The sequence below is a fragment of the Mirounga leonina genome, unplaced genomic scaffold, assembly GCF_011800145.1.
Source record: "Mirounga leonina isolate KUSES-001 unplaced genomic scaffold, KU_Mleo_1.0 Mir_95, whole genome shotgun sequence".
NCBI classification, from domain to species: Eukaryota; Metazoa; Chordata; class Mammalia; order Carnivora; family Phocidae; genus Mirounga; species Mirounga leonina.
Window position 1 is genome coordinate 807,598 of NW_023270865.1, and position 10,360 is coordinate 817,957.

General features: G+C 53.5%; 1 protein-coding gene across 1 annotated transcript in view; it reads right to left on the reverse strand.

The window, feature by feature from the left end:
* SLC6A3 (solute carrier family 6 member 3) overlaps positions 1–10,360 on the reverse strand; it is a 37,278-nt gene that overhangs the window by 22,176 nt on the left and 4,742 nt on the right. Inside the window, exon 3 of the mRNA XM_034998811.1 lies at positions 7,422–7,647. Coding sequence (XP_034854702.1) covers positions 7,422–7,647 — 226 coding nt within the window. The remainder of the gene's footprint in view (positions 1–7,421; positions 7,648–10,360) is intronic.

Below are 10,360 nucleotides of genomic sequence, written 5' to 3' on the forward strand. Positions count from 1 at the left end.
GGGTCTGTCCTCCCTGGGTCTGTCCTCCCCATGGCCTGTCCACCCCTGGGTCTGCCCTCCCTGGGGTCTGTCCTCCCTGGGTCTGTCCTCCCCATGGCCTGTCCACCCCTGGGTCTGTCCTCCCCATGGCCTGTCCACCCCTGGGTCTGTTCTCCCGGGGTCTGTCCGGGGTCTGCCCTCCCTGGGGTCTGTTCCCCTGGGGTCTGTCCTCCCCATGGCCTGTCCCCCCCTGGGTCTGCCCTCCCTGGCCCCTCCTCCGGCAGTAGAGTTCCCATCGCCTCCCAGCTCTGGCTCTGTGTTGGCTGCCCTCCACCCCCCGTGTCCTAGCTCCCCAGCCAGACCTTATCACCCAGAACCTCTATCCACTAACAGGAGAAGTCTCTTCGGGATGACAGTGCTGAGAGAGACCACACAGCCAAAGGCCCCGTCACACCTTGGCCTCACCCATGCACAGGTCACACGCTTCGGCCTGGCGGTGGATGGCCATTTATTTACTCATTTGTCCGGGAGAGGAGCCTGGCGGCCCAAGCGTGTCTGTAGCCTCCTAGATGGAGGGGTGCACACCACACACGCTGGTTTCACTTGTAAACGTTTCAAATCGCTTCTGGAATTAGCACGATTGTACTGGTTCAATTCCCTCCCCAAGATTAAAAACTCATCTTGCTCTGACGTTATTTGAAATTCCTCAGACAGCTTAGGGGACAGGACACTGCAGAGTGCCATCACCCTGGGGACGGAGCCGGCATACACCAACCCCGCGTGGGGACCGCCCCCCACTGACTGCAGACAGCTTCCGGGCACAGCGCAGGAATGCACTTCCCAGGGACGGGGGGCATGGCCCGGCGGGTCGATGAAAGGTGTCTGGGTAAGGCGGTTTGGGGCTGACATGCAGAAACGTCTGGAACCATAAGTGGTCAGGAGGACCAGACCGTGATGGCCTGGGAGGTCACCAGCCGTGGGAAAGGGACAACACTTCTACTTTCTGTTGGAATCCTTTTTTAGGTGAGTTTGTTGTCATGGTTCCTGGATCTGGACACCAAGAGAGCATTTGAGGCGTGCCAGGCATGCATCAGGCTCCATGAACCCTGCCTGGCTGAATCCCCACAGCAGCCCCCGACCCCATTTCCAGGCAGCCAGAGCATAAGGACCACCCCAACCTGGAGGCAGAGAGCCGCAGAGCAGGGGCTGGGACCCAGACAGCCTAACTCAACCCATGCTCTGTCCAGAGAGCGGTGGCATCCGGAGAAAGGAGCTGAGGGGCTCCACTCTGGCCCAGAAGGAATGACATCACAGACAACTAGAAGCTGGACAAAGGACACCAAATGGGGGTTTTTAGACAGGGGACTGGAAGCGATGCAGGCCTGAAGCCCGAGGGAAAGGGAAGGGATGAGGTGAGCCTAGCAATGCCCCAGCTTCCTGCCTGGCTACGCTCCCCCCAGGGCAGGGCAGGGGTGTCCCGAGGGCAGCAAGTGAAGGTGCTGGAGCTCAGGCCATCTGAGGTGCTGGGAAGGACCTGTCCAGGTGCCCACAGACCTGGGGAGCAGCACCTCGGAGCTGGCGGCTGACTGACTGGTTCCTGGAGCTGACACAGGCCTGGGGTCGCTGAGCTCCTGCTGGCCAGAGCAGGGGACTCGCAGGTCCTGTGGGGAACCCCAGGGGGAACTCTGGAAGGGCCACACTGTGGCAGAGGGATGAGCTATTCCTGAAGCAAAGTCCAGCCAGATCCACCTCAACACAGCTTAAAAACAAGCTTTAAGAGGATGAAACTGCCCCGCGAGCAAATGAACCTCCTACCAGAACAAACGTAACATGTCTTGAAGGAAGACAACAAAACCTAACACACACGAATGTGAAACTCATCAAGCCTGGTGTGCAATAAGGAAATCACTAGACACAACAAGAAGGAAGAAAATGTGGCCTACAGCTCCCTCACACGAAATACAAAAATTAACTCAGAATGGGTAAAGAACTTAAACATAAGAGCCAAACATACAGGTTCTTGGAAGAAACAGCAGGGTAAATCTTTGTGACCTTGGGTTTGGCAATGGATTTTCTTTTCTTTTTTTTAAAAAAGATTTTATTTATTTATTTGACAGAGAGCGAGCGAGCACAAGCAGGGGGAGAGGCAGAGGGAGAGGGAGAAGCAGGTGCCCCGCTGAGCAAAGAGCCCAGGGCCTTGAGGTTGTGACCTGAGCTGAAGGCAGATGCTCAACCGACTGAGCCATCCAGGCACCCCTGGCAATGGATTTTCTGATATGACAATCAACAACAACAATAAAATAGGTATTTTGACTTCATCAAAATAAAAAATCTTTTGTGCATCAAAGGACACTATCAACAGAGTAAAAAGGTAACTCACAGAATGAGAGAAAATATTTGCAAGTCATCTATCAGATAAGAGATTAATATCCAGAATATATAAAGATTTAAAACTCCACAACAGAAAAACCCCAAACATTTTAAAGATGGGCAGAGTGGGGTTACATCAAACTAGGAAGTTTCTGCACAGTGAAGGAAACCACCAACAAAATGAAAAGTCAACCTGCTGATGGAAGGAAATATTTGCAAATCATACACTTCATAGGAGGTTAGTACCCCAAATATATGAAAAACACATACAACTCAATAGCAGAAAACAAACAATCTGATTAAAAAAAAAAGGGTAGATCTGAACAGACATTTCTCCAAAGAAGACATCCACATGGCCAACAGACACATGAAAAGAGGTTCAACATCACTCATCATCAGGGATATACAAATCTAAACCACCATGAATTATCACCTCACATCTGTCAGAATGGTTGTTATAAAAAAGTCAAGAAATAACTACTGCTGGCAACAATGTTGGAGACAAGAGCCCTCTGTGCACAGTTGCTGGGAATGCACACTGGTGCAGTCACCCTGGAAAACAGTATGGAGGTTCCTTAAAAAATTAAAAACAAAAATACCATACAATCCAGCAATCCCATTTCTAGGTATTTATCTGAAGAAAATGAAAACACTAACTCGAAAACACATCTGCACCCCTACGTTCACTGCAGCATTATTTACAATAGCCAAGACATAGAAACAACCCAAGTGTCCATTGACAGATGAACAAAATATGGTCCATCCACACAGTGGAATATTGTTCAGCCTTAAAAGGAAGGAAACAGACACTTGCTACAGCGTGGATGGACCTGGAGGACATCATGCTGGGTGACATAAGCCAGACACAGAGGACAAATGCTGGATGACGCCTCTTATATGAAGTCCCCAGAGTTGTCAAATTCATAGAGACAGAAAGTAGGACAGTGGGCACCAGGGGCTGGGGTTGGGGGGGCCGGAGAGGGACAGAGTTTCCATCTGGGAGGATGAGAAAGTCCAGGAGATGGGGGTGGTGGTGGCTGCACAGCACTGCGAATGTGCTTCAGGCCATGAGCACACACTTAAAAATGGTCAAAATGATATATTTTATGTTATGTATAGTTTATCACCATTTAAAGAAATTCCCCCAAATGAAGGCAAAATATGTTTCAGGAAAACTAAAGCAGAGAAAATTCATTGCCAGCCAGCCTACACTGTAAGGCATGTTAAAGGAAATTCTTCAGATGGAAGGAAATGAAGCCAAAATGGAAATCTGGATCCACATAAGGATCGGAGAGGCCCAGAAATAGCAACTATGCAGGTAAACACAAAAGTCATTTTTCCATTTCAAATTTATCTAAAATATAACTGACTATTTAAAGCAAGAATAGTATCAGCGTATCGTGGAGTTTATGACATCCTGTAGAAAGAAAACCCATGACAACAAAGGACGGGCCGGGAAAATGGGAGTATGTTGTAAGGCTCCTAAATTACATGTGACATGGTAGGATGTCATATGACAGTAGAGGATGAGAAATTAAAGATGTACATTGTAAATCCTATAAATATCCACAAAAGTTAAAACAAAGCTTATTAACTAATAGCATAGCTAAAATGGAAACCTAAAAATTAATTAATTCAAAAGAAGAATTAGAGGGAACAAGAAACAAAAAGATGGGACAAATAGAAAAAAAAATCAAGACAAAAGACTTAAATCCAACCATAGGGATAATTATTGAATGGGAACTCCAATGACAAGACAGAGGTTGTTATGCTGAGTGAAAAAGCAAGAACCGGCTCTACACTGTCTACAAGAAATGCACTCGCGGTAGGACCCACATGGGTTAAAAATACAAGGATGGAAAAGGTACCGATGCAAACACTCTGCATCGGAAGGCAAGGGTGATCATTCTGCTGCCAGACGAAGCTGCTTTAGGATGAGGAATGTGACCAGGAGGGACATTTGGTACTGCAAAGGGGTCCATTCAAAGACTTGATATTCATAAATGAACACACACTTCATAACACAGCCCCCAAAATGCATGAATGAAGTCAACACTGATAGAATCGTGAAGACTAAGAGGCAGATGCATAATCACGGTTGAGAGCCCAACACCCCTTCTCAGCAGCTGGGAAGACAGTGGACCATAAGGAGCTCCCACGACCCGTGGACACGGCACAACTCCCTCCCAATGACAGCAGAACACCTGTTCTTTGTAAGCGCCCCTGTGATACCCACCAGGATAAACCATATACTGGGCATCAAAGGTCTCAGGGTGTTTTGGGATAATGAAGCTTTATAAGTAGAATATGTCGCTAAATCAGAATTAAGTCAGAAATCAAAAATAGAAGCATATCTAGAAAACCTCCAAAGATTTCAAAATTAAATGGGAAGTTCCCCAAATCTCCCATGAGTCAAAGAGGAAATCACAAGGCAGACCAGGGAGTACTTGGAACTGGAGCAAAGTGGAAACACAGCACGTGGAGCTTTGTGGGAGGCAGCTAAAGCCTTCTCTTAGAGGCAAACATGTAGCTTTCTAGTTCACAGTAGAAAGAAGGTGAAGGTGGTGGTAAGTGTCTACGGAACTGCGGGACATTTGAACTTGTTGGAGTTACACGACCTGTTTTGGGGTTTCCAAGCCCACAGGCGCTGTCCTGGCTCAGACTTCACGTCTGTCCAGAGAGTTCCCTGCACCATTTCTCAGCCCTGGAGCTACAACCACAGTCCTCTGGTTTCGGCTCTGAGCCGGCCATGTTTCCTCATGCACGCCCGCCAGGGATTGAGGCTGGGGATGTGGGCAAGTGCCGGGGCTGATGAGGACAGCGCTTCTGGGACAAACACCAACAAAGGCTCCGCTTTCTCGGGTAAGACCTAACGAAAGTAACAGCAACATCATGCTTCCCTCTGCAGTCTTGGTGGGACCCTTTCCACCATGAATCCTTCTGCACCTCCAAACAAAAGACAGGTGGTCCCCAATGGTGTCACTTGGCGCCTTTCAACCTCTCTGCGAGTTTCCATTTCAAAATTGTAAGAGACATCCTAGCTTGAAACCTGAGTCCTCATTTTGTTGGTGTGATTATGGACTAAACTCAAGCCAGCACTGAGCACCTCTGAGTGCCCCCCAGTGCAGGGCACTTGACCACAGGCCCCCAGGTGCTCATCCACCACCGTGTCTGCCCCTGCAGAGCCCTTCCCTCTGATCACGGCCAAGCTGAGCGCTGGGCCACAGGGGTGAGGGCACACGCAGCCCGGGCACGACCCGTCAGTGAGACACTATTAAATTTGGGAAATGCAGCAGTGAACAGCTCAGCAGCAAGCCGTGTGGCGTTTTTCACCCCTAAGAGCAGCAAACTCGACTTCTCTTTATCTGGACAATTCTCGCTTGCTCATCACGTTAAGAGTCCCATCACACACTGTAAACTTCCCTGCCTCTCTGTTTCTCACAGCTGTGGGCTCCCCCCGCCGGGCCGGCCTCTGAAACCAGCCCGCCCCTCCTGAGAGCTCCCAGCGAGGCTCACAGCCCCTCTGCAAGCGGGCCCTCTCTTCCCCTTCCCTGTCCTCCTCACACATGTCCACTCTCCTCCAGTTGCAAACCAACGACATCTTCCTAAAAACACAAGCACGTCCTGTGGCACACGACCTCACCCGGCCTGACCACACTCTTCCTGACCACGGCTCAAAGAAACCACCCGTCCTCCCAGCTGCACCTCCAGACCCTCCAAACCTGCGTCCCACGTTCCTGCCCCTCCCTGCCGCTTTCCACCATGGAGATACCGTGCCCACATGGGGCACAGAACCACAGAACAAAGCATTCAGATTCTCAGGGTCTGAAACACAGTCATTCCAGATGCTGTGTGGAGGCCAGTCCTGTGAACACCCACCACCCAACACCCACCCCTGCCGGCAGCATCTCTCCACAGCCGGGGCTCCCATCCTGCGGCCGCGTGCCTGTCCACGCGTCCGAGTCCTGGCTCCTCCCGGGAGGACACGGTTTTCTAACTCCAAACAAGGTTGGCAAACGTGCCTATTTGCTGTTAGACCAGAACTGTTCTAGTTTTGTTGGTGCAAGTTCCTTTTGCTAAGTTGTTAAGTGGACTCGTTTGCATATAAACATGAACGGAATGTGGCCAAGTGAGAGGCGCCCTCACGAGAAACCTCCCCGTGGACGGGAAATTTTAGTGTCAGTGTGACGCCCGCGGTCGCCTGCACTCATCCCGCAGGAAGCTGAGTCAGGACAGCAAGCGCCCGAGCCGCCCGAGCCGCCGGGGACCTGGGGGGGGGTCTTCTGGAGCCCCCGGGCCCCATGCGCGTTTATGAACGCGTCCGCATGAGGACTGCGTGTTACTTGACGGCCAGGGTCAGGGTCGTTTTGGGAGGGCTCCTCAGCAAGCGTCCAGATTCTGAGGAGAAACGATGCACCCACAGGGGCACTGACGGCCCTTCCAGCCTCAGGCGCCCGAGTGGGGACGAGGACGAGGGAGTAGGAGCCGGCCCGAGAGGACCAGAGAAGAACAGACTCGGGGAGAGCCGCACCTGCAGGCCGTGGGCGCATGTGGTGTGGGGTGCAGGGGAGGGCAGGGCCCCGGGAAGGCCACTGGATGTGGGGCCTGAGGAGGGACTCGCGCAAGAATGGATGCTGGGTTTGTAAAAGGAAAGGAACTTCTCAGGAAAAGCAACAGTGGGGGTTGGTAGGCCCTGTCTGTTTAGGAGGCTGGAGGGTGTTTTCTGCCCTCAGAGGTGGGGCGGGAGAACGGAGTGGGCAGAGCCCGGCCCACACTGGAGGCAGCCCGCCTTCCTTCCAGGCAGCTCTGGCCAGCCTCCTGCCGCCCACAGAGCCGAGCACAGTGGGCGAAGCTGCCCGGGGCCTTCCTGCCGTCCACTGTCCACTGTCCACCGTCCACCGCAGTTGAGGACCCCCCTCCAAGATCGGGATTCAGGACTGCGTCTCCAAGAACCCAGAGGCATGAAGCGTGGCCAAGGGACAGGGGTCCTCAGCACACGCTCGCAGGGTGTGTCCCTCCCTTCCCGCGGCCCGCGAGCCCAGGGCGTGCCGTGGCATCGGACCCCCACTTACTCGAAGTACTCAGTGGCAGGCGTGGTGCGGAAGGTGTGGTCAGAGCTGGAGCTGGAGTTGCTGGTGCGCGCCTCTGAGCAGTTGGGGCTGTTCCACGTATTGTTGCAGTGGACCCACGGCAGCTCCACGGTGAAGGACGAGAAGAGGTAGTGCAGCGCCCAGGCAATGATGACGTTGTAGAAGAAGCCCACGTAGAGCGAGATGAGGATGACCGTGAAGCCCACGCCTGGGGCGGGAGAGCAGAGCGCTGTCAGCAAGGCGCCCACCTGCCTTCCCGGACCTGTGCTGGTTGCGCTTGGACACTGGAAACCAGACCACGTCTCTGCACACCCAGAGACAACCAGTGAGAGCTCAGGTGCCAGACTTCATGCCACGATCCCAGACAAGGGGCTGCACCCAACCCCCCAAACCACCCATGGCCATCTATGTGCACTCAGAGACATGCAGGGTCACCTAGGGCCACCCTGGTAGAACCAGGTCACCCATGAACATACAGCGTGACTGAGGGCCATCTGTCGCCATCCACTACCACTCACAGCCACTCAGCATCAACCAAGGTCATCCAGGGCCCCCAAGCCATGCAAAACCATCAGAATCATCTACTGCCTCCCAGGACCATCAGGGACACCCAGAATACAGAGCACCATGAAGAGTCAAAAAGACCACCCCAAACCACTCAGAGTCACTCAGGAACATCCACAGCCACCCAGGAAGACCCAATATCTCCCAGAGCCACCCAGGGTCACCAATGGTCCTTGGAAACTCCGGTCCTCAATGGCCACCCACAGCTACCCAGAGCCATTCAGACACTGATGGCCACTCATAGCTGCTCATACCCCTCAAGACCATCCAGGGCAAACAGAGTCATCTGGGTTCATTCACAGCTACCTAGAGCCACGCAAAGTCACACAGGACCATCCCTGACCGTCCAGGGTCAGCTGGGGCCATCCCTGACCATCCAGAGTCTCCTAAAGCAAACCAGGACCTCTCAGGGTGACCCTTCCAGGATCACAAAACCTGGAATTTGGGATCAGTCATCGAGGGGCTCCTGGCTCCCGGTGACCTCGGGCAGAGTGGCGAACAGTCTTTGGGGCTGTGCCATCCTGACTGGGGGCAGGTGGGTCTGGCCTCCTCCCACTGGCCAAGGAGCCCTCCTGCTCAACGCTAGATAAGCTCCTTCATCAGGCTCCACACACAGCTCTTTTCATTTCAGCTTCCTTCTTGGTGTTGTGGATAGGATTTTTTTGGAGCTTTGGTTTGCTTTATTAAAGCCTGGTTAGGTGCTCTGCCCGTCTTGCCCACTTGTGGCTGGGGCCGTGGCGGCGGGTGGAGCATGCCTTCAAGGTGATGTTTATAGGAAGCGGCTTGGGGCGTCTTTTATGGACATAACCCTGAGGAGAAGCAATCTTCATGCTCAGGGCATCATTAGAGTTCTCTTCCTACCCTGAAAGCAAAAAGAGAAGCACTGAAATTTCTTTGTGCGTATGTATTAAACAGGTCCCCTATCAGGAGTGCCCTAGAAGTAAAACAGGCCTGGTACATAAACCAGGAAAACGTGTGCCGTAGCCGTGATGATGAAAACACAAGTTTTCTTTGGAAGGCCCTCTCCAGTGTGCGAGTGGTCAGCATTCAAGTAAGTGACATTGCAGTTCTGCCCACTGAATTCCTCAGGACGGAGGCTCGGCTGTGATTCACAGTAAGCGCGCCCAGGCAGCCGTGTTCCCGGGGAGCCGTGTCGTCGGGAAGAGCATCCCAGAAGGTTTTCCCTGGCAGTGGCTGAGTGTGGATGCCTGACTTGAAACCATTTTAAGGCTGGAACTTGTTGTGTGAGACCTCAGCTTGAACACGGGAAACTCAAGGGAGCCTTTGAACCAACAACAGAGCAGATCCGAGTCCACCGTGTGACAGAAGAGCTAACTGTGCATCAGGTCCTTCCTGAACCCCCACTGGGAGCACAGCCCTCCCTCTGGGCCGGCCAGTTTCTCGACCTTCATGCCACGGTGACAGGGTCACCACCGAGGGCACGCAGGCTTGCCCCGCCGGCAGCCGGGCACCGGGCACCAGAGGCCCCCTGCACCCTGGCCGCCGCCTCCCCGGCGCTGCCCCCAGGGGCCCACGCGGCTGCCCAGGAAGGTGGGCGTGAGTGGGTCACTCTGGGTCCTCTCCCAGGGCCACAGAGCCTCACGAGCTCCCCCAACATGTCTTCCACCACGGGCCAGCACGGGACAGTGTCCCCCTGCCGGGGTGGCGGGCTCGGCCCTCTCCTGCGTTCCCACGAAAACAGGGGCCACGGGGCCTGCTCCTGTCAGACGCCCGGGGAGCCCGGGGCCACGCGCGAGTTCCAGTCACGCCTCAACATCGGTTTCCCTAAGTATCTGTTTTCGTTAATATTTCCTTACATTAACTTTATGACCTTTAACCTTTACGTTAGTCTGTGTACGCTCTGTCTTACTTTAAGCCACTTTAAATTCTTTTTAGGAAGAGGAGGAGTTTGGTACTTCACAGTAAAATACTGTTGACTATGAAATATCATAATTATTTTACATTCATAAGGCAGGGCGGCAGGGTTTCCACGGCACGCGTGAAACAGCGTCTGCTGTGGCCGTGAACAGGGGCGTCCTGGTGAAGCAGGCGCTCGGGCCCCCGCGGGCACGGCCCCCGTCCCCCCCAAGCCGCCGGGGCCGGTTCACTCCAGCAGCACCAACACTGGCTTCGGGGGAGCGTCAGGGACACCAGCCGCGGAAGACCTTCCCGACAAGGGCCACTGCAGGTCATCGCGAAGAACACTCAGATTCCTCCCGTCAGTCTGGGCGTCCTTAGCCTCTGCTGGGTCTGCACACGTGCGCTTGAACGGGGAGGAGACAGAGAGAGACGGGGAGAGATAGGGAGAGACAAACAGGGAGAGACAGACAGGGAGAGAGATAGGGAGAGACAGAGAG